The 25,560-nt window shown below is 32.2% G+C and overlaps 1 protein-coding gene across 9 annotated transcripts in view; it reads right to left on the minus strand.

The window, feature by feature from the left end:
- Nucleotides 1–25,560, minus strand: part of Ralgapa1 (Ral GTPase activating protein catalytic subunit alpha 1) — a 233,008-nt gene that overhangs the window by 62,298 nt on the left and 145,150 nt on the right. For 8 of the 9 annotated variants that reach the window (XR_013343785.1, XM_026414280.2, XM_026414271.2 and 5 more), the window contains 4 exons: nucleotides 21,994–22,128; nucleotides 21,264–21,447; nucleotides 12,420–13,281; nucleotides 10,180–10,251 (listed from right to left, as the gene is read on the minus strand). Coding sequence is in view for 8 of the 9 variants with exons in the window: in XM_026414280.2 (XP_026270065.2) it covers nucleotides 10,180–10,251; nucleotides 12,420–13,281; nucleotides 21,264–21,447; nucleotides 21,994–22,128 (1,253 nt within the window). In the remaining variant the exon portion in view is untranslated. The other variant, XM_077800265.1, reaches the window with a different exon arrangement.

The raw sequence follows: 25,560 nt of genomic DNA on the forward strand, positions 1-25,560 counted from the left end.
GACTTCGATCTTGTAGTCTACAATAGGACAAGTAATTACAATATAAATAAGACATCATAAACGTGACAAAATTGCCTTGGGAATAGAAAAAAGGCATGACTACTTCTGACTGGAGAAACAGCAACTTCTAAGGGAGAAGGGTAATACTGAGTTAGGGGAAGGTTAGAAGATTGACAAATGAAGAAAAAGAGTATAAGGAAGGACAGATAAATGTGAATGCATAAGCATGTGAAGAGTTGTATGTTGTACAATATGCTGACTCCCAGGGCTAAAAAGATTTTGTTTTAGAATTAGTAGGAATATAGAGATGAATGAGAAGTGATTAATTCTTTCAGAGTACTTATAATACAAAGGAAACATATATAACTATAAAACTGTGTGGATTAATTTTCAAGTCCCTATGCATTTTTAGATATCTATAAAAATTTCAAGGTATTCATAAAAGCAAATTTCTTATCAGCAATTTGTTTTTCCAAGCTAAGTAGGGTATACTATGCTTGGTCAATGTTGATTTATCAAAGCATGGGTTGACAACCTTTATTCCCAGAAGGTAAAGTTACCATACCATGAAGGAATTACCAAAACTCAAAACCACCACCAAAAAAAAAAACACCCCACAATAAACAGAAAAAAACTATAACCAATAAGTAAATGAGAACTGAAGTCAAGGTGGGTGCATTGTATCATGTCTGAAATCCCAGCTACTAGGGAGGCTGAGACAGGAAGATCAAAACTTTGAAGCCAGTGAGATTCAGTTTCAATATAAAAAAATAGAAAGGGCTAGGAAGGCAGACCAGTGGGGTACAGTGCTTGCCTAGCATACATAAGGTCCTGGGTTCAATCCCTAGTACTGGTAACAGTTTAGTCTGACAACCAAATTCTGCCATGCATCTTGAAGAAGTTGCCAATCATGATTGTGGGTTTCAATATCAGCAACAAAGAGGTTTCAGTGCTTTCAATAATAGCAGTATTTTGCTTAGGCAGGTAAATACAAATGCAAATTTTTAGTATGCCTGATGCATCATTAGGATAATTAGTATAAGCAATAAAGTATAATTTGGCTAGGCAAAGGACCTCCCAAAACCACCGAGTATATATCTGGGTGGTCACTTTCCCAAGTAAAATACAATTTAACTACTGAAAATGATTCTTAAAAAAATCAAAGTCTTTGGATATGTCCTAAAGGCATATAGAAAATGGGGAAATATTCATTAAAGAAAATATATTAAGGGGCTGAGGATGTGGCTCAAGTGGTAGCACGCTCGCCTGGCATGCGTGCAGCCCAGGTTCGATCCTCAGCACCACATACAAACAAAGATGTTGTGTCCACCAAAAACTAAAAATAAATATTAAAAATTCTCTCTCTCTCTTTTTTTTAAAAAAAAATATATTAAATCTTGGGAAGAACAGTTTTTGACACATGAGCCACAACTTGTTCCCTTACCCCACCACCTCGGCTCCATATTAGAAGTTTTGCCCTAGGCATTTTACTCATGTCTAGAAGACAGAGATATCCTCTTCTCCTCCAGATTCCAGTCTGGGGCTATAGTTTTACTATGGAAAATGTCGTGGCATTTCTCATGTTTGCCTAGCTCTGTGTTACAGAAGTTCTTCAGGGGTGGATGAGTGGACCACATAGATTACCCTTTACTCAATCAGTTCCCTTTCTTAGAACAGAAACTTCGGGTGCTCCAGGTTGAACTTCCTAACATTCTCCATTCTAGCTTGCTAGGTGCATGTATAGATTTTGCTAGGAGAAATAAGTTAAGAAGAACAGTGACTGCCAAACTCTCCCAAGATCCCAATTATAGAGCAAAGGTGTCACTCTGGGAAAAGCCAGTTGCTGACCCTGGCTCAGGTGTGATAGAAGATAAGTATCTAGGATAAAAGGCAGGTCATAAAGGCAAAGAACTTAGCAGTAGTTCTGCCTGAAAGGAATGACTTTCAGGCAGAACTATTGCTAAGTTGACACAACTTGGAATAAAGCAGTTAAGAGAAGCTAGCAGCTTGATGACAAGAACAAAACAGCAAAGCAGCCAGAAGTTTAATAAAGAGGAAGAGGAAAAGACACAGCAAAGAAGAGCCTTTCTGGGATCAATTCTGCAGGTCAAAATCTTGTGCACAGGTACCATACTGTGTCCAATCAGGAGCAATTAAGAGTAAGGTATACAACATTTCCAAAGTGACAGAGACCTATCAACCTAGGAAAAGCCTCAATGGCACTGAGTAATATTCTCAGGGTAGAAGCCTAGGAAGTGAAGACTTAAAAATAACATCTGGTCATTCCTGGTAGTCTGGAAGTCTGTGTACAGGGCCCAAGGCTATATTCCTTTTGGAATAATTAGTGAACCTTCACGCTATTAGTCTGTAAGTGAAGGTGGAACAAACAATGGAAATGCTGGCTCTACTAATATCAGACTAATGCATGAATATCAAAACAAGAGAGAAAAATCAGTGAAACCAAAATTGTTTCTTTAATATCATCAATAAATTGACAATTTTTAGCTAGATAAGAAAAAAAGACTTTACTAAAATCAAGAATGAAAGAAGGGACATCACTACATACATACAGAAATAAACGGGTAAAGGGATACTATGAACAACTGTATGTGAACAAATCAAATGTGAGATTAAGTGGACAATTTCCTAGAAAAACACAAATTACTAAATCTGACTTGAATAAGAGACTGAATATATGAATACATGTAGCAAGACTTTGATTTAAACATTTGATTGGAAAGGAAGAAGTAAAAATATCCCCATTTGCAAATAACATGATTTTATATATAGGAAATTCTAAAGAATTTACTAGAAAGATGTCTAAGCTAATAATGAGTTCACCAAGATTGGAGGATACAAAAATCTACCACATTTCTATATACTAACAGTAAACAAGCTGAAAAAAAAGGAAAAAAAATTCCTTATAACATCATCAAAAAGAATAAAATACTTAGGTATAAATTTAAAAAGCACAAAACATATTCTGAAAACTACAAAGCATTGTTGAAATAAATTAAAGATCTAAATTTTAAAAAATTCATGGATTAAAAAACTTAATACTGATGACAGTATTTTCTAAATTAATGTACAGATTCAATGCAATCCCTAATAAGATCTGAGTTATCTATCTTGTAGGAACTGACAGGCTAACAATAAAAATTCATAGGAAAATGCAACAAACCCAGAATGGACAATCTTGAAAATGAACAGAGCTAGAGCACTCATACTTTATGATTTCAAAACTTGCTGCCGAAGAAATCAAAGCAATGTGTACTGACATACAATAAAAGCCACATATCCAAAAATAAACTCTTGTTTATGGTCAATTGCTTTTTGATAATGATACCAAAGGGGGAAAAAACTCTTTTTAACAAATGATGCTGGAATAGCAGGTCTAAACCCACAAAAGCCTTAGAAGAAAATATGAGCTTTCATTAGGCAAGGTCTTCTTTTTAAAAATTTATTTATTTATTCTAATATGTTATAATGACAGAAGACTGCATTTCAATTTATAGTACACACATAGAATACATTTTTTCATTTCTCTGATTGTACACAAAGTAGAGTCAAACCATTCGTGTCTTCATACATGTCCCTTAGGGTAATTATGTCCATCTCATTTCCACCATCTTTCCTAACCCCATGCTCCTTCCCTTCCCCTCCCTCCCCTTTGCCCAATCCAAAGTTCCTTCATTCCTCCCATGCTCTCCCCTAACCCCCATTATGGATCAGTGTCCACATATCAGAGAAAACATTTGGCTTTTGTTTTTTAGGGATTGGCTTCTTTCACTTAGCATGTAGACAGAATAGAGGACACAGATGCAAGGTCTTCTTAAATACAACACAAAAGAGAAAATAAAAATTAATCAAAATTAAACATTTTTGTATTATGGATGATACTATCAAGTAAGTGAAATGACAATCTACAGAACGACAGAAAATATTTGTAAATCATATCTTACATGGAACTTGTATCCAAAATGTATAAAGAATTCTTACAGTTAAATAGTAAAAAGGTAATTTTGTATTAGTTTCCTAAGACTTCTAAAACAAATTACACAAATTAGGTAGATTTAAACAATATTTATTCTTTCATTGTTCTGGAGGCTATTAGTTAAACCAAAGTGTTGACAGTGCCATGTTCCTCCAAAGGTTCCAGTAGAGAATTTTTCCTTGCCACTTCTTAGCCTCTAATGGTTGTTAACAATCCTCAGCATTTCTTAGCTTGTAGTTATATCATTGCAATTTCTGCCTCTACCTTCACATGGACATCTGTCCTATATGTGCATATGTCTGTGTGTCTTCAAATGGCCTTCTTATAGACACCAGTCATCAGATTAAAGGACAAATCTAATCTAGTATGACCTCATCTTAACTAATTACATCTGCAACCCTCTCTTCAAATTACAGTGAAGCTCTGGATAGACATGAAATTGTAAGGAGACACTATTCAACTCAGTGCAGATTTGAACAGACACTTTCCCAAATAAAATACATAAATGGCCAATAAGCACTGAAAAATGACATTATAAGTTATAACAGATATGTAAATCAAAATCACAAAAAGATACAGCTTCATATCCACTAAGATTAATATTAAAACATAGACAACAAGTGCTCTAGGATATGAAGAATGTAGAACACGCATACCTTTTTGAGGGGTATGTAAAATAGTGCAGCTACTATACCACTGGCAGTTCCTCAAAATGTTAAAAGAGTTACTATAGAATCCATCAATTATGTTCCTAGGTATGTACTCAGGGAAGTGAAATATGTTCAAGCCAAAAACTGTACAGGAAATGTTCACAGCAGTATTATTTATAACATTTAAAAAGTCAAACCAATGGGGCTGGGGCTGCAGCTCAGTGGGAGAGTGTTTACCTAGTATGTGTGAGGCACTGGGTTCGATTCTCAGCACCATATAAAAATAAAAATAAACAAACAAAGGCACTTGCCTGTCTATCTACAACTACAATTTTTTTTTTAAAAAAAGTCAAATGAACTAAATGTCCATCAATCAATGAATGAAAAAACAAAATGTAGGATTATCCACAAAATGGAATATTATTTGATAATACAAAGAAATGAAGTACTTAGATGTGCTATAATGTGGATAAGCTTTTAAATCATCATGGTAAGTGAAAGCAGCTTCCACAAAAGACCATGTTTTGTTTGATTCCATTTATATGAAATATCCAGAATAAGCAAATCCATAAAGACAGAAAATAGATTATTATTGTTTAAGGCCAAGGGACAAGGAATGGAGTTAAGGAGGAAATGGAAAGTAACTTGGTAATGGACACCAGGTTTCTTTTCAGAGGGACTGAAATATTCTAAAATTAGAATATAATGATAGTTGTGCAGCTTTGTGAATTCACTGATAATATGTTGGTTAATAATTATATTTCAATATTGGTTCATAAATTTTAACAAATGTACCCCACTAAGACAAGATACAAATAATAGGCAAAACTGAGCAGAGGAGAAGAGGTAAGTGGGAACTTTGTACTTTCTAAATGGTATTTGTGTAAACCTAAAACTACTCTAATTTTAAAACATGCTTAAGTTAAATTAAGTTTAATTAATTAGGTAAGTTAAAGAGATGGTGTAGACTGAAAGAATTTTAGACCTGATGGTAAGGATACAAACTTATAGAAAGATAATTTCAGCAGAACCATAGAGTTTGTAAAAGCTAGACCTGAGCTGAGCAAGATGGCAAGAAGAGATGATTCCTTCCCCAAGGACTTGATCATCTAGTAACAAAGACAAATTATTTTGAAAGAGGAATCAGAATTGGGAACTCAAAAACTACATAGAGCTTTTGTACATAGCTCTTTTTTGGAAAAAAGTAAAAAGAATAACTAATAACACTAATACTAATATTCAGTGTGATGTGTGCTGTTATAGATAAGTGCTACAGGGTTCTGTGGCACATGGAAGTAGATAGTTTGGGAAAGTAAGTAGAAGGAGTTTAGGAAAGATGATTATCTACATCAAGAAAAACAAACAAAAAATCCCATAAAACTACAATAAAAACAGGAATATAATAAAAATTATGATGTCAAGTATAAATATCTATTAGGAAAAATATCAATAATACATATTTTAGAAAACAAACAAGAAAGTTGATCCAAGAGTTAAAAGACAGGGGTTGGAGATATAACTCAGTTGGTAGAGTGCTTGCCTAACATTCACAAGGCTCTAGGTTTAATCCCCAGCACCACCAAAAGAGTTAAAAGACAAATAAGGATGAAACAAACTGAAAGAAAAATTAGCAATTTTAATTCTTGTGAACTTTAAAATTTTTTTTTCAGTTGTTGATGGATTTTTATTTTATTTATTTATATGTGGTACTGAGAATCAAACCCAGTGTCTCACACAAGCTAGGCAAGTGCTCTACCACTAAGCCATAACCCCAGCCCAATTCTTCTGAACTTTAAAAAATTTTTTAAAAATTTATTTTTCTAATCATTATACACAACATCAGAATTCTCTTCAATTCATTGTACACAAATGGAACATAATTTTTCACTTTTCTGGTTGTACACGTAGTAGGGTCACATCATTCATGCAACCCATACATGCACCTAGGGTAATAATGTCTGTCTCATTCTACCATCTTTGCCATCCCCATGCCCACTCCCCTTCCTTCCCTTCCCTCTGGCCAATCCAAAGTTCCTCCACTCATCCTATGCCTCCTTCCATTATGAATTACCATCTATTAAGCAACATTTAAGCTTACTTAATAAAGCTGGATATAATCTTAATTCTAAAAAAACATACAAAGAACAGGATAAAAAAATAACTATAAAACCTGTGAAATTAATGGACTATAACCTTACTCAAAAACAAAAACAAAAACAACAATAACAAAAAAAAACTTTTAGGATATCTAACACAATAGGAAGTCAAGAGACTAGGCAGGGTTTACTCAAAAAATGATAAATATTTTTATTATTAGCCATCTACTGATATTAAAACTTAATGTCAATTAGTTAAGAAATCAAAATGATATGAATACCTGCATAGGGCCTGAAAAGTATTTCAATAATATTTAACACCTTTTCCTTATAAGAACCCCATAAGACAGACTACTTTCTCAGCATGATAAAAATTATCTTTTTCAAATCAGAAAAAAAGGGTTTTTTTTGTTTTTTATTTTTCCCATTACATCAGGAAAGACAAGCATGCTCACCGTTTACTATATTATTCAACACTACCCTGAAAGTTCTGGGCAGTGGAATAAGATATAAGCAGAAACAGCCCTAACTATTAGAAAAGAGGTTATCTGTAGAAATTGATTGTATACCTAAACAAAATTTAAAGAGAGAAAACTATAAATTGTTTAAAATAAATAAGAAAATTCACTAAAAATTTCAGATAAAAAATGAATGAATATTAAAAACAAGAAAACTCAGAAGATATAATGGGGGAGATGTTCTATTAATAGCAACAGAGGGGCTGGGGTTGTGTTCAGCAGTAGAGAGCACGTGTGAGGTGCTGGGTTCTATCCTCAGCACCACATAAAGATAAATAAAATAAAAGCATTGTGTCCAACTACAACTAAAATATATATATGTTTTAAAAAAAGAATAGGAAAGGAATAATAAAAACACCTAAGAAATATCAAAAGTAATATCTGGGCCTTCGAATAAATAAAGAGACATAGCATGATTATGAACAGAAAAGATTATAATAGTGATGTTTTTCCATATGAGATGTTTATTAAAAATCCAATCATACACTAAGATTTTTTTCTTGAAAAGTAACAGCATAATTTTAATGTCTTTAGATGACTAAAAAGGCTAGAATATTGAAGAGAATAATAATACTGTGAGTAAAGGGGGGGCAGGTGAGGAAGATGACTGTACCTATTATATATTAAGATACATTACCAAGCTATAATAAATCACAATGTAACACTTGTACAAAACAACAGAAAAATCAATAGAAATGAAGAGCTTTGAAGCTGACAGCTTAATATTTAATAAAAGAAATATCAAATTAATGGCAAAGGTATGGGTCATTCAACAAATTATAGCAATAGACAACATTCAAGCTAGTTTCAGTTCCCATTCAATAATTCAAAATGTAATCAAGAAATAAAGAATTATTAATGTAAAATAATTACCACCGCAACCAATTGAAGATCTACAAGGAAATCTAACAGACTGTTTGACTGATTTAAAAATAGAATTCTATAAGCACAACAAACATTTGAGAAAATCTAAAGAAAAATATTGAGAGATATGACTACATAAAAAGGAAAAACCTTTATGTTTATCTCAAGTTGAAAACTGTAAACTGTGAAACTTCCACTATCAGTACAAAACTTAATCCTTAAAACACATACACATATACATGCAAAGTATTGCCATTAAGAAATATTCTTAAGTAGAAACAGAAAAGGGATGCTAAGAGAGAATTTAAAAACAGGTTCAAATTTCACCTAAATATATAAAAAAATTCACTAGTAATAAACAAATAAAAATTACAAAACACTATCATCTGCCACTCAAGCTATAGATTGAAAAAACATAACTAATATCTTGTGCTGGCTAGGTTGAAGTTCTACAGGTGTTTTTAAGTGACAGTAGAGTTACAAATTATTACTTAATGAGAGGTAATTTTGTAACATATATGGCTGGAAGTAAGCTGTTGTGCTATGACTTAATAATTGTATTTCTATGTATCTATCTTGGAGCAAGAGACTGTAAATTTCCAGAAATCAAAGAACTTGGTGTCATAAGAGATTATTGCTAAAGAATATCTAAAGGAGGAAAATGCTCACAATATAATAAAGTTAAAAAAAGGAATTAAGGGCTGGGGTTGTGGCTCAGTGTTAAAGCATTCACCTAGCAACATGCGAGGCCCTGGGTTTGATCCTCAGCACCACATTAAAATAAATAAAATAAAGCTATTGTGTCCAATTACAACTAAAAATTAAATATTTTTTAAAAAGAAATTAATATATAACCCTATGATTCCAGTTTGGTTAAAAAAAAAGTAAAAGAAAGTTGTTTGAAAAAAGAGTGAAAAAAATTTTTTTTGTTAACAATAGTATTACAAATATATGGATATTTTTTGTTTTATATTTTCTGTAATAACTAAAAAACAATTAAAATTATTTTAAATAGGTCATTTTGAGAAAAGTTGGTTAGAAATTATGAGAATATGATTATACTGATTGCATATTTCCATAAATTTGGTAGTAAAAGAGCATGAGAAGAATAAGACAGAGTTTGAAAAGATAATGATGGAGGAAAGTTTTCATTTTTGTTTTGTTTACAGACAGATAAGAAACATGTTTATGGTAAGAGGAGTTAAGCAGAAATACAAGTGAAAAAGGAGGTTACATCTTTAATTTTTATTTTTGCAGTACTGGGGATTGAATCCAGAAGCACTCTACCACTGAGCGATGTCCCTATACCTTTTTACTTTTTATTTTGAGATAGAGCCTTGCTTAATTGCCCAGGCTGGTTTCAAACTTGTGATCCTCCTGCGTCAGCCTCCGAAGTAGGTAGGATTATAGGTGTGTACCACACACCTGGCTAAGATTACCTTTTAAAGAAGATCTTAAAACAGACAGAAGATGCAAAGCAGAGAAATATATGTAGAAGAAGAAAACAAGATGATTTTTTCTGAAATAAATGTGAGGAAGATGGTTCAATATAGAAATTTTAAAGGAGAGAGGAACATGTAGAGCTGATTCATATGGGAAAGGCCCAACTCATCTTATTTACTTTGTGTTCCTGTCCAATTGTGATGTCACTGTGGGTGGCTAGTTTCAAGCTAGTTTTCAACCTATCAGAATCACTAGATTTAATTAATGAGAGATATGACTAATTTTATCAAAGCATTCGAAAAAATCTAAGGGCACTTTCCAGGTTCAATTAGATTTCTATGATTTAAAAGATGATTTTGAAATGCAAATAAAGTATAACCAATTACAAGATACCCAAAATTTTAATGCAATTCTAAATTTTCCTTAAAATTAATATATATATATTTCTAAGGTATAATGAAATACTTTCTCAGAAAGTACAATACATATAACTCAGAAAGTTATAACTCAACAATAAAGTATAAACTCCCTGTTTACAATATTATTCAAAGTATTATTCTAAATAGAGAATGAGAGTGGCTAATTATAAATGTGAAGATTTTTCAACAACTTACCACTGCCTTGAATCCAAGTTCCTAAGTTCTCTAAGTAGCTTTTCATTTTTCTTCAGGAGATGAAAGCTCCTCCTAAATAGAGAGATTTATAAACATTTTCATCACCTTTGCAGTGAATGACATGACAGTCCCGGAAATACTTTCCACTCTACTCATGCAACTTTTACACTTTTCTTGCCTTTTCATACTTCTAACACAAAGGAGAACAGACCCTAAAAAAAATGTAAAGAATATATGTCATTATTTCTACCAGGTCTTCATACATTTCTGTTAGTGGATCATATCTATTGACCACTTCAATCCTTCCTTGCAGATGCTTCCCAAACTCATATCCAGAAAAATGAATAAAAGTACTTGTAGGAATTTGCTTTCCTCCTTATTTTATATATATACATATACACATATATATACATATACACACATATATATATATTAATATATATGCAAATATATAGTGCAAATACATATAAAATATATGCATATTCTTTTACACTATGAAAACCTATATTTTTTTGCCAAATCTGTTCTACAGATATTAAATATGTACACAAAAATCAATGCTTGCTGTGATAAATACAGATTCCCATCTTAAACTTTTCTCAGGAGACAAGATATAGGTTATTCCATAGCAAGAGAATAGAATGCATTTATACAATAACTAAATGATAATTATCCGTATGTGGACATATAAGACAAATTATGTTTCTGATAAAAATGTGGCCTAGGCAGAGAATACTGCTTTCTAATAAGTGGAGAAATTTAAATCAAGTAAGACTGTAAACACTCCATTTCAATGTTTTATATACACTTGGATTACTTTAAGATTTATTCAATGTCCAGTGATATCTAAGCTTCTTCCTCTTGCAATAAGAGGAAAAGAAATGATACATTAAATAGTGTTGCTTCTTTCCAGTTTCCTACAATTTTTTTAAAAATATTTTTTTAGTTATCAATAGACATTTATTTATTTATTTATATGTGGTGCTGAGGATTGAACTCAGTGCCTCACACATGCTAGGCAAGTGCTCTACAGCTAAGCCACAATTCCAGCCCTCCTACAGATTTTTATAGCATAAAAATTTAAGACTAGAGGTAGGAGATATAGCTCATATGAGAGTGCTTTTAGCATGTACAAGCTTTGGATTCAATCCCCAGCACCAAAAAAAAAAAAAAAAAAAAGAAAGAAAGAAAAATAAAAAATAAAAAACCAAAACCAAATAAAAGCCAACTCCAACAAAACCTAAATGTATATTAATAATGCTTTATAGTGACATAAAATCTTGGTGTTTTTGTGTTTTAATTCTTTCCATTACATGAGATGAGAATTATTCTTAATTTGTAGACTCTAACTTAGGTCATCTAAGTCCAATGCTTCTTTTCATTTAACTCTTACCTTAATGCTTGAATACATGTGTTTACAGTAAGCTGTTTTTCCTTTCTTTCTTTTTTTTGTTTTGTTTTTGGTGCTGGGAATTGAACTCACAACCTCATGGATGCTAAGCATGCACTTTAATATTGAACTTTATTTCTAGCCATGCCTTTTTAAATAAGATCTTGTAACATGCATAAGAACACAAAACACTAAGAGAACAACAACAACAAAATCCAATTCCTTTCTTGATTTAATCCCAAATCTGGGATAATTTCCCTAATTCAAACCAAAAATGATCAAACCACAGTTGGTCTAAAAAAAATTGTTGGGCTGGGTGTAGTGGCACAGGCCTGTACTCCCAAAAAAGTAGGAAGATCACAAGTTCAAGGTCAGTCTTGGCAATTTAGTAAGACCCTGTCTCAATAAAAAGAACTGGAGATGTAACTTAGTGGTAAAGTACCCTGGGTTTGATCCCCAGTATCACCAGCACTACCACCCCAAAAACAATAAACAAACATACAAAAACAAAACAAAAAAACAGAAGAAAGAAAAAGAAATTGTTAGGCTAACATAATAACATGAAGGTTGAAAAAATATTTACTTTTAATCATATGAACTATAATTTCTAAGTCAGACAGTTTTAGTAATCATTTTGAAAATGTTGATGGTTTACTCAATTAACTTTTTATCTTCCTGAATCCTGATAATAATTAAATGGTCTCCAAAAAATATGCCTACTGGTCAAAGATATAATTAGTAGATAAAATTTAGTGAGGAAAAGAACGGAGACTAAAATTCTCAATCAGAAAGTTAATAAGACTAACATTAAAAAAAATTAAAAAAAGAAAAATTTCTACTTCATTCTTACCGTTTGTCCCAGGAATTCATTCCCAATATACTAAGAAGCAATCTGCAATAATAAAATGCTGACTGAGGTTTTTGAGGTGTTGGTTCATCTTGTTCCACGGCTTTCATGTTTAAGTCATTAAAGTGCTTCTCAACAAATTCTTTTTCCTCAGTATGTTGCTTAAGGATAGCATTTATAACATCATTCTCCTGTTTTTCAGAAATGCACACAGGTTGTGGAGCAGGAATATTAAGTGAGATTCCAGTTCTCTGTAAGCACTCAGGACTAGTAATACCCAAATACTGTAAGAGTTCATCAAGAACATCTTCTTCATCTCTTATTGTATCCCAAGTTGGTACGGTTTCTCTAAATCTTTTAAACTGGAGGGCAAGTTCATCTTTCACTGTTATATCTTCTAAGCATTCATTAGATGTAGGAGGTTCTTCTGGCTTCTCTTGGTGAGACAATGAAAGTATGAAAGATGTAGGTTCTGATAAGCCACTTACAGGAGGTGGTCCATATAGTATGGCAGAATCCCATGAATATTTTCCAGAGAGATCACGTACTATGATTCTGACATTTGAATTGGCCGAAGCAAGGCCAGCGGATAAACCTCCTCCAGGCATACTCTCTTCTGATCTGATCTGGATACAAGATACTAAGGTTGTATTGTTTAATACAAAGAACTGGATATTTGGACTCTCAAAGAGTTCAGGAGAAAGTTCTGTACTTTCACTGTAATGATTGTCATGATTTTCACAAACCTGACTTGTTAACATAGCAGGACCACCACTCATTGGATAATGACCCAAGTGATTTACCAGATGTGTAATAACAGTTCGAGCTGCAATAGAGATTAATCCTTGTTGCATTTGGGTTTTCACTAGAAATAAAAAATATAAATGAGTGGGAATACTGCTGTTTCCTAGAAGTCATAGAAATAATAAAATGTCACAACAAATATGTATTTCATTACATTCTTAAAATCACTATCAAATATTTGAATAAATATTAATATTCATAACTTAGATTCTGTGTTTAGGAATGATGGTAAAGAGAGAAGAAAAACAAAACTTCAAAAAAAAAAACCCCAGTTATTTTACAAAAAAGCCCTTTTTAAAAAAATATTTATTTTTTAGTTATAGTTGGGTACAATACATTTTATTTATTTATTTTTTAAAATTTTTATGTGGTGCTGAGGATTGAACCCAGGGCCTCGCACATTCTAGGTGAGTGCTCTACCACTGAGCCACAACCCAGCCCCAAGGATGCCCTTTTTGAAATTTTTGCTAATGAATTCATAGGTTAAACCAAAGCTTTTAAATGTATATCACTTTTGAAGGATCAAAGTATTAAAAATCAATCCCTTGAAATACTCTAAACACAAATTAAAAAGCCAATAAAATCTATCTTACTGATAAGTTTCTTATCTCATGAATAGATTCCAGATTCAGAGACATACTTTACAGCACACTTTAAATGTCATTTAATTCTGGCTTTTACTGATGATGTAAAAGTGTTTCTGAGAAAAGTGATATTCCAATTAAACTTTAGGAGTCAGAATGAATTTAAACAGCAAGTCAGTATAGCTAGTATATGCCAAGGAAATATTATTTTAAAGGCAAAAATAGGGGCTCAGTGGTAGAGCATTTGCCTAGCACGTACGAGGCCCTGGGTTCGATCCTCAGCACCACATAAAAATAAATAAATAAAATAAAGGTATTGTGTCCAACTACAACTAAAAACAAAAATAAAAAAAAAGGCAAAAATATTTGATGAGCCTGCTTATGTATTATATTTTTTCTAAGGAATCTTCTGGGTCAGTGTTGTCTAGTCTAGCAGTTAGTTGTATGCAAAATCATTTCTTTCTTTCCTAAGTACATTAAGGAAAGCAAACAATGCACTTACGAGTAACTTTAAAAAGTTGAATGAAAGAATAAAATAAGAGAAATAATATAGTAGTTTGAGAGGCCTACACAGGCAAGAAACTTTATGTGAGGATTTAAAGAAGGGAGTTAACAAGGATGACAAAGGACACACAGAGGACACAAAATAGATAATAACTTGTCAAAGCCAACTAGTTAAACACTGCTAGTGTGATTCTGTGATCAAAGGAGGGCTGATGCAAAAGCTAGATCTGGATTGAGTGGTGTCAGAAGAACTGATTTGACAGTTATCTTGATACTTTCCCATTGAAGAAGTGAGAGTAGAGTTGTTACTGCTAAAGATGTATTATTAATTCATGTTAGAAGAGATGCTTAGTTTTGGTATGGTTAGTGTTCTTGCCTCTATTTAGTTTTAGACATAATTATGGAGTGATTATGTTTATTATTCTACCACAGTCAGAGTAATCTTGCCTGATAATATTTTCTATTCTCTGAAAGTTAACCAGTTAGGAACACTAGAGCTGAGCTGCCAGAATAAATATTATTTAAAAATATTCTGAACAGGCACAGTGGCACACACCTTGTAATCCCTGCTACTAGAAGGCTAAGGTAGGAAGATTTCAAGTTTGAGGCTGGCCTCAGAATCTTAGTGAGACCATATCTCAAAATTTAAAAACCTATAACATCTCTAGCAATTACAGAAATGCAAATTAAAACTAAACTGAGATGTCATTTCGCTCCAGTCAGAATGGCAACTATCAAGAATACAAGTAACAATAAATATTGGTGAGGATGTGGGGAAAAAGGTTCACTTGTACATTGCTGGTGGGACTGCAAACAGGTACAACCACTCTGGAAAACAGTATGGAGATTCTGCAGAAAACATAGAATGGAACCACCATTTAACCCAGTTATTCCACTTCTCGGCATATACCCAAAGGACTTAAAATCAGCATACTATAGTGATGTAGCCACATCAAACTTTATAGCAGGTCAATTCACAATAGTTAAGTTATGGAACCAACCTAGGTACCCTTTAGTAGATGAGTGGATAAGAGAAAATGTGGTATATATACACAATGGAATACTACTCAGCTTTAAGGAAGAATGAAATTATGGCATTTACTGGTAAATGGATAGAACTGGAGGCTATCATGCTAATTGAAAAATCCAATCCCCAAAACCCAAATGTTCTCCCTGATATTTGAATGCTGACACACATCAGCATATGTGGGGTTTGGGGGAAAAATAGAAGTTCACTGGATTAGACAAAGGGGAATGAATGGAAGAGGGGGTGGGAATAGGAAAGACAGTAGAATGAATCAGATATAACTTTCCTATGTACATATATGAATACACAACCAGTGAAACTTATCATCATGTACAACTGCAAAAATGGGATCCTAATTAGAATAAAGTGTACTCCATGTATATATAATGTCAAAATACATTCTACTGTCCCATATATCTAAAAAAAAATTTTAAAAAATTTAGCTATAGATGGACATAACTTATTCTATTTATTTATTTATTTTTATGTGGTGCTGACAAGTGCTCACATGTGCTAGACGAGCAATCTACTACTGAACCACTATCCGAGCCCCCCAATTTTTTTAAAAGTTAAAAGTCACACAGTGGCAGAGTACTCCTATATTCAATTCCTAGTACTGTAAAACAAACAAACGAACAAGAATGTTCTGATTTATATAAAACAAAATCTCTAATTTTAAATATTTAATTTGATGACTTTCAGTAATTGTATTACCACCAACATAATCAATACATAGAAAAACTACATCATCAAAAAAATAAATTTTATGTAAACTATACCTCAATAAGCTTAAAAAAAAGATCTACTAGGTTGCCCATTGCTAGTATTTCTCAAAAAGAATACTCAATAAAGAATAGTGTCACATTTTTAAGGTTATAGCCCTTATGATTCAGAACTAATACTGGTTTTAGGAAGAGAGTCCACAACTAAACCACTGCTATGCCATTAATACTAACATGATCTTTTCCAACTCTGAAAAAGAAAAGTTTTTTTAAGTCTTTTTAAAATTTTAAAATGTTACTATCAAATATTTAATCTTCCATTATTGGTCAATTTTTTATATCTATATACATGTAAGTATGAAAATTTGTTTCTTAGTATATGATCTATTTTTAAATTTATACTAGCTCTGAAAATCAGCCATTCAATACTAGAAGACAACACTAAATGATTAACCTTAATTTAATCCTCCATTTTCAAGACTGTCACTGGATAATGAGAACAGGGGTGGATTCAATATAATGTCTGCTTTCCCTTCTCTAATTGCAACTTAGAATATAATTATTCTCCACAGCATCAGTGTCTAATCTAGCTAGTGTTCCTCATTTTGCACATGGTTCATAAAGGTAAGTAATTTACCTGCCTTAGTTTCACATCAGGGCTGGTCTTTTGCCTTCCAACTCTAATTTCTATACTACTTTCCCTTTTTGTTAAAATAACTTTTTCTTTGTAAGATATAGAACAATGAATTTAAAATGTATTTTTTCCTGTGTATAGAAACTTCATATAAAGTATTCCTTGGCATAAACACCAAATACATTTCTAGGATCAACTAAAAAAGTTCACCTAAATAAATCTAAATTGTGTTTAAATGGTAATAAAAATTAGAATTAATAATTTAAAATTTTTTGATGTAGAAATTTTTTTTCTATACTTTATTCTCCCTTTTTTCCTATTGAGTGATATACATAAATGGATGACTCATTTTAAATAGTGAATCTTCTCTTCAGAACAAAAAAGTTTATATTCTTAACAAAGGAAAGAACAAGATTTAATAGAAATGATCACAGAAATGGATTCACAATTCCTGATTTTGGTTTGCTGTGATCATGAATAAATCAAAAACTCCCAGCCCCATTTTTCTGTAAAAACAACACAGACTCATTTGTAAAAGTGAATTAAAAACTCATGTACAAAGCTGAACATAACAGACACAATAATTTTGAGCACATTATAAGTAAAATGCAATTTTTCTGAGTTCCTTTTTCAAACTTGCTTATAAATGCCAAGAATGAGCCAGCCTTTTCTCTAAAACAAACCCCAAAGCCCAGGTGCCAGTCCATCCTACACATCTTCTTTCCAAAGGAAGAGACACTGGAAATGCAGTGTCAGAGCTTGTTCACAAATCTGTCATAATTATTAACACTAAAAACACTAAAAGGATTAACTTAAGATTCCAGATGTAGGTAAAATAATTGTTTCCCCGAAGTTGCACTCTAAATTCAGGACATATGCATATAGATGAAAGGTTAAAAATCTATTTGTTGATTTGGAAATTATATTTATTTAGACTTATTTTTGAGCTATAAAATATAGAACAGACATCTTTTATACTTATCTTACTAAGATATAAAGAAGACATGAAATTCTCTAATTTAGAAATTCAAAATGAAATTTTAAAATAACCAACTTTGTGAGAATATGCAAAATGAAGATATCGATGCTTCTAAGGCTTTATGTAACTAGCATTCATTTAAATAAGTCTATTCAGGGTTGTCTTTTCAGATTGTCAGATTAAACAAACCCTACAGCATTTGCAGCAAACCCATAATTACAGATTATTATGGCATACAAAAGCAGCAAGATATAAAAAGCTGCTGCAATTCACTGCACTGTAATAGAACATGCAGAGGAAGTTAATTTTGGCAAAAGCTTTAAATATTAGCTTTTCATAATATGTATAGGTGAAACTATAATTAGGACAGAATGAATCCTTTGGAGCCTCCTTTCACTCTGACCCTGCAAATGATGACTTTTTGCTAATAAGACTACTGCCATTTGACAAAAAGCCAACTTCACTACCTTTCCTTATTCTTTAGTAAATTTAATAATTACAGCTACTCCTGCCAATAGTTCTCAAATCAGACTTGTTCAATCCAATACTGAGCTGATTAGGGACACTCTGTGTTTATAATTCATTGGCCGAAAAAGTACTTGAAGATGATGAAGCATGCCTTAGACAAGGGCACAATGATCAGTCATTTTCAACACATTACCTCCACCCCCCACCACAGCATGTAGTCACTACAGACCAGAGAATCACCTGCTGTTAGCTCATGGCTGTTCCTAAAAGATTATTCATTTATCTGGTCCTCAATACCTTTGAGGAACTCTAAAGGGAACAACTTAATACATTTAGAGAATAATATTTTGTGGAGTATTTGGTATCAATATTAAGCCCATCTATTTACATCTTTTTCTCTGCTTCTTGCACAGTGACTGATATTATACAGTAAAATTTGTATGAAACATTAAAAACTTCCTTTTATATAAGTAAACTCCATTTACTGTACTGTTTAATAAATATGCTATCCTGTATTAAATTAAAACTTTATAATTTTACATCTGAAAAAAATGCAAAGAGCACTAAACTTTTCACAAAACTTTAAAATAAATGCCCTAATTTACAACGTCAAATCTAAAGAGATAAAAATTTTAAGTTGCTTATATCAATTACTGTCTACATTTTTTGCTCTATTATACTGCCCAGTATATCTCTTTTATATCTGAATAATAATTTAAATCTTGTATTCCTATTTCACATGTTTATTTTTGTTCTAGACAAGCCAGTAGCAACTTATGGTCAAACTCCAAACTACAGCCTGAACTCTTTGACTTCTAACTTTGTATCTTCACTTTTATTGTATGTCATCAATCACTTATCATATTCACATCCTAGATATTTTAATCATTTATAACTGTTCTACCTTTGAAAATCAAACTCTTCCCTTATTGTCTACCTGACTACAATCTCCCAGCTAGTGATTTCTCAACTGTGTTTTGTGGTCCTTTTGTGGTCCATGTTTTATTAGTCATATGCAGAGCTTTAAAAAAACTCAGCAATCCTAGATTAATAAGTCAAAATCTCTATGGATGGGTTGGAAGCATCAATATTCTACTTAATACCAACTACATCTACTTTCTGATTTCCTAGATCACTCTTGATTTTTCCCAATTTATTAGTCACTTACTGGAAGCAGCTCATTCTTTACCAAGACTGGATTCCATAGCTAAACCATATACCAATATTCTAAAATGCATAGTTTCCTTGTATTTCGGTTACATCCACCTAACTAACTGTTGACTGGTGCAACCAAAAATTCTTGGTTTCCATTTTCTATTGGGCTCTCAATAAATCCTGTGAAATTCCTAATTTACTTCCATCTTCTTTTTCTTTCTATTCCCAGAGGAATGGCTAATCCTATATATCAATACTTTTCAGGTCATCTCCTCGGGGACTTCACCATTAATGATACCCTTCCCACTTAATTCCTTCTCAGCTTAAATAAATTCAACTCTCTTCATTCTTAAAATTTCCTTAACCCAAATTATCCTTTAGCTTAATTCACTTTTTGGTTTATTTTTTTTTTCTTTTTGTACCAGGAGCACTTAACCACTGAGCCATTTCCCAGCCCTTTTTTGTATTTTATTTAGAGACAAGGTCTCACTGAGTTGCTTAATGGTCTCACTGAGTTGCTTAGGTCTTAAGTTACAGGGACTGGCTTTCAACTTGCGATCCTTGTGCCTCAGCCTCCCAAGCTGCTGGGATTACAGGGTGCATCACCGTACCCAGCACTTTTTTCTTTTTCTTTTCTTTTCTTTCTTTCTTTCTTTCTTTTTTTTTTTAAAGTCAAACTTCTTTAAAGAATACTTTTCATGGAATGGCTCCAACTTCCTTATCTTCTGCTTCAATCCACAGTCTTCCCCTTTTCCTCCTACTTCTCTGTTGAAACTAAAGCAGATATATATGCCAGTCCTTCTGATTTCGACAAAAGTACATTTAATGCTATGACCAGCCTTTTTTCTTCTTTTTCTTCTTCTTTTTTAAAAAGCTATCTCCTCTATTAGTTTCTAAGAAGTTATTCTCATAGTTTTCCTTCCTTTACAATGTTTTTTTTTCTCAGAATCCACACATAAAAACATATCTATATCTGTTAAGACCCAGATATGCATACACAAGTTATTTCCATTAATCTTCACACAGATATCCAAAAGATATTACAAACTAAACCACCAAAACTGTTCTCATATTCTCTCCCAAACCTGTACTTTCTCTTATATTCTTGCTCTAGTTTGGAAAAAATCTAACCAATCTCCAAGTCAGAATCTAACCAGTCAGAAACCTAATATATATTCCTCCTTTGTGATACTAGCTTATCACAAAAGCCTTTTGGCTTTACCTCCTAAGTATTCCTCAGATCTACTTTTCCTGTATATTTCTACTACCATTCGTTAGTAACTAAATGAAAAGTTTAGTATAAGCCTTCAGCAACTATTGCTTGGCCATTACAATGGTCTCATGAGTAGATGGTCTCTCTGCTTCTGTATTAACTACCCAATCAATCTAATATATCAGACATCAGCAATCTTTTTCTGTAAAGGGTCAGAGAGCAAATACTTTCAGTTTTGTGAGCCATATGATCTCTGTTGTTACTCAACACTGCTGTTCTACAAAATAAATTCTGTAGAAATAATGTGCTTAAAAAATGTTTTTGCTTACTGAGTTCACATGTACCAAGGACTGGGTAATGGGCTATACAGCAATAACCTTCTCAGTATTTGCATCAATTCTATAAGGAAAATAATATTATCTGAATTTTACAAATAAGGTAATAGTCACTTAGCAATTAAGTTAGAGTCAAAATTCAATACCAGGTCTGACTCCAAAGTTCTTTTATTCTATATAAATCCTGTATAAAATAAAAACTAAGAATAACTTGTCAGAAGCATAATGGAAAAACTATTACATATTAGTAATTGTGTATATGAACTTATTTCTTAATAAACATGTGCTAAAATAACCAAGTTGTTTAGGTAAAACAACCACACAGTGAGGGATATTCTCCTTTGCCATAATTTCCTCCCATGGCCTCAAATCATATTTCGTAAGAACCCAAGCAATAATATTGATATGAAAATTCATTTTACCTTCTGTTACTGGTTGGAGTTTAGAAGATCGTTCTGAATCAGGGGAGTGTAGAGGTTCAGGCTCTTTCAGACTTTCCAAATGCATAAAAGGATCATAATCTACAGATGCCAAATCAGAAAGGCTTATTGGAAAGTACTTTGGATTGGTAAAACACTGCGCTCCATAAACACACCCATGTAAAACCTAAAAAACAAGGGAAAAGAATATACCAACGTTTACCTTTAAATGAAAATAAAGAAAGATAAAAGAGAAAAACTGTCAAATGATAACCCAAGAGTTTGGCAAAATTTTTAAGGATTCTAAAAGTCAGGGCTTCAATCATGGTAAAGTTTAATATCTTTTTTAGAGCCAAAAGAACAAGTGAAATTTAAATAGTGATTCTTATAGTCAACACAGATCTAACTCCCTTAAAAAATTCTGTATGTGGCTCAGTGGTAGAGTGCTCGTCTGGCATGCATGAGGCACTGGGTTCGATCCTCAGCACCACATAAAAACAAAATAATGTGTCCACCTAAAACTAAAGATAAATAAATAAATAAATATTTTTTTAAAATTCTGTATGAAAACAATGGTGTCTTAGAAGGAAGAACTTTTAAATTATCTTGCTGTAGACTAAATCTATAAGAAAATATCTAGATCTGAAACAATAAAATGTTATACTAAAATGTTGTGTCTGTAGTTTTTAAAAATCCTTCACAGATAAATAATATAGCAAGTAAAAAAGTTTACCTTATAAATGCAATTGAGGACTGATTTTTCTGTTTTATCATTTTCTGTTCCTGTAGTATGTACTGGCTGGAGTAGTGTCTTTAGAGGTAAGGCCATGATCCAATCCAGAAGGCAGAGAAGTAAGGATACTACCAACTATAACAACAATAACAAAAAAAATCATTATAATTTCAAACTTACAGGAGCTCCTCAATAATTCACCTTCTTATTTTTGGGTTTCCAAAATTTATTTTAGGAACCATCAATCCTATTAATGTTACCTGACCTGATTTTTAAAATGTTGCCTATGGACATTATTGTGGGTTTTTCTTTCATATTTCAAGGAAAGCACAACAAAATCTTAAGCATAATAAGAACAATAATGTTAAAATTGATGGATCCAAAAACCTTAAGTTTCAAAGACTACAGATATTCAGAATGGCTCAGAGAATGCTTATCTGGCATATGTGATGCCCAGGGTTCAATCCTGAGCCCTAGGAAAAAAAAACAAAAGAAAGACAGACAAGACAAATCAATTAACTACACTTACCTAATTATACAAATACCAGTTAAAGGATTTGGTCCATACATTTTATAATCACTTCCACTTTCTTCTTCTAATCCTGCCAGAAAGACTACTTTATACAACTTTTAATCTTACTCACTAAATGATTCACTAAATTAATCTTTTCATTGGATACTTGTAAACTATTGGATACTATAAACAACACTTTCATCCAAAACATGGAGCAAACTAGCAGTATCCATTTTATTGGATAAAGAATCACAAATAATAGTAAGAAATAAATAAACTGTCAAGAAATAAATTGACAATCGAATGTGACAATCAAGTGGCAATAAGAGATCTGCTGATATTTAGGGTTAAAGACCAACTAAAATTCAAGTTGCCCAACATATACTCCAAAGGAACAATAAGAAATATAAAACATCACAAAACTCATTCTTTCCATATAACCAGAAGACACAGAATACATAAACTTCAAATTCTCTGTTAAGTAGAAAAATATATAGCAAATCCCAGGATTTATTTTCCTATTGCAGGCTTTCATGAAGAGGAAGAGGGAAGTTTGGTAAAAACTGTAAGAAAAGATGGGAAGCAGCTGCAAACCTAAGACTGATCTATAACCAAGCCAGAAAGAAAAAGTCCATCCTAAGTATGAGAACAATGAAAAAGTATACAGGTACATCCAAGTATTGAGTAGAAAGAAGAGACTTAATAGTGCACACAAGAAAGGTAATGCTTTAAGGAGAGGAGAATGTTAAGAGCAAATGCCAACCTGGGCAACATAATAAACCCCCATCTTAAAACACACACACACACACACACACACACACACAAAAAAAAAAAAACCCACCAAAAAACAAAAAACCCTCAGAGCCTCCAGGCAAAAAAGAAAAATAACTTACAAGGGTAAGAGAATAAGACTGGCATCAGATTTTTCATAAACAATATACAAAGTAAGGCAGCATTTAAAAGACAAAACAAAATTTCAAGGAAAGCAAGTATGAGCTAAGGATTCCATATCTAGCCAAACTGCTTTTCAAGTATCAACAAGGTTGACAGAAAAAGTTTTACGTATTTAAGAGCTTAGAAAATTCTGTTCTCAAGAGTCTATCTTGAAGAATAAAGATGAATTTTATCTAACCAAGAAGCTGACTGAGTAAACTTCAGCAAAAAACAAAACAAAACAAAAAACAAGTTATAAATCTCAGTTATAGTTGTAAGAATTAAAAAAAACAAAAAAATGTGGAGATAAGTATGGAAAAATAAAAATTTGTTATGATTTATTTCTATAAGTTATACGTAGAAATAAAATAGTCAAAATTTGAGGCAGATGAAAAAAGAGATGAACTCATTTATTAATGTACATGGTAAAAGATATATAGGAGTTAACTTTTTAATTAAATAATTAAAAAAACATTAAATAATCACAAACCAGATAGAATAAGGTTAAGTAAAAAGCAAGGTATGTGTGTGTTTATATAAATAACCTCTAGAACAAAAGTGCAGTTTCCTAAATATCAAGAACTTAAAAACAAATCAGAAAAAAGAAAATGCATCATGCAGAGAAACACAGAAAATATAAGATAATATGCACAATAATGATGATGACAAAATAACAGAGGCGAGACCAAAAATGTAAGTCGTATCAAAATGGGTTTAATTTGCTTAAGAGAGACAAAGACTTTCAGTTTGGCTTACAAATCAAGACCCAAGTATATTATATTCAATGATATAGTTAAACAAAAAGATTCAGAAATGCTAAAATTAAAGGGATTGAACAAAGGTATACCAAGCAATTAAAACAAAAAACTTAAAATGCTAAAATCTATAATTCAAAATGAAGATAAAGTATTTGTCACTATCTATGTATCAACACCTTACAAATTAAAACTATAAGCCAAACAAGGAAATCAAGAAATTTCAAGTAGATTAGGGAAAAAAAATAAAATACAAAAATATAAAAAATGTAAATGAATTTCTTGTTTTGGCTGGCATCCCATCTCCAAGATATATCTAACAATGTATATGGAAATATTTTAAAATCAAAAAATATTCAAAATTAAAAACACTCCTGAGCTGGGTGTGGTGGCACATGCCTGTAATACAAGCAACTCCAAAGGCTGAGGCAGGAGAATCACAAGTTCAAGGCCAGCCTGGGCAAATTAGCAAGACCCTGTCTCAGAATAAAAAATAGGATGTAAACCACCTCTGGGTTCAATAGCCAGTATCACAAACAACCCTCCTAAAACAACAATAAAGAAAACCCATTTCGGTTCCTAAGCATTTGAGATAAGGAAAACTCAATCTCTATGTGACTCTTCTAAAAATGAAGACTGTGTTTACCAAGAACTGTACAATCTGTCTAAGTGGAGTTTTAACTGGATATGAAGGGAACAAATTAAAAATTTTGAGGTAATCTAATGAAATCAGTGATTTGAAAGACAGCAGAAATAACATGGCAAAAATAAAAGTGTAAAAGGTATGTAGTCCACACAACAAAGAAACTGGGACTAGGTACAGAAACATGAAACCTTCCAAATTGTTCAAATTAATGGGAAGACCATAAGAAGTAAATAAAGCATACTTGAGATTTCATGCAATACAAGATGACTAAGAAGAGGTAGTAACATTAATAACTGCAGAACAGAATTCAGGATTGGGATGTCACAAGGAAAAGAAACAGAATAATTTTCAGAGTTTTTTTTTTTTTTTTTTGTAATGGGGATTGAACCCAGTGTTGTTTAACCTTGGAGCCACATACCCATTCCCTTTTATTTTTTTTTATTTTGAGACACGGTCTCACTAAATTGCTTAGGTCCTTGCTAAATTGCTGAGGCTGGCTTTGAACTTGAGATCCTCCTGCCTCAGCCTCCCAAACTGCAGAGATTACAGGTGTGTACCACTAAGCCCAGAGTAGAGAAAAAATTAACAGAATCCAAAAGTAGCCTGTCTAACACAACTTTGTGCAATGATGGAGTTGTTGAGTATTTGAAATATGTAAATGTGGGATTAAATTTTCAATGTAAATTCTTAATTTAGTTCAATTCTAATGTAAAGCCACA

This window comes from Urocitellus parryii, chromosome 6 (genome assembly GCF_045843805.1).
Source record: "Urocitellus parryii isolate mUroPar1 chromosome 6, mUroPar1.hap1, whole genome shotgun sequence".
NCBI lineage: Eukaryota > Metazoa > Chordata > Mammalia > Rodentia > Sciuridae > Urocitellus > Urocitellus parryii.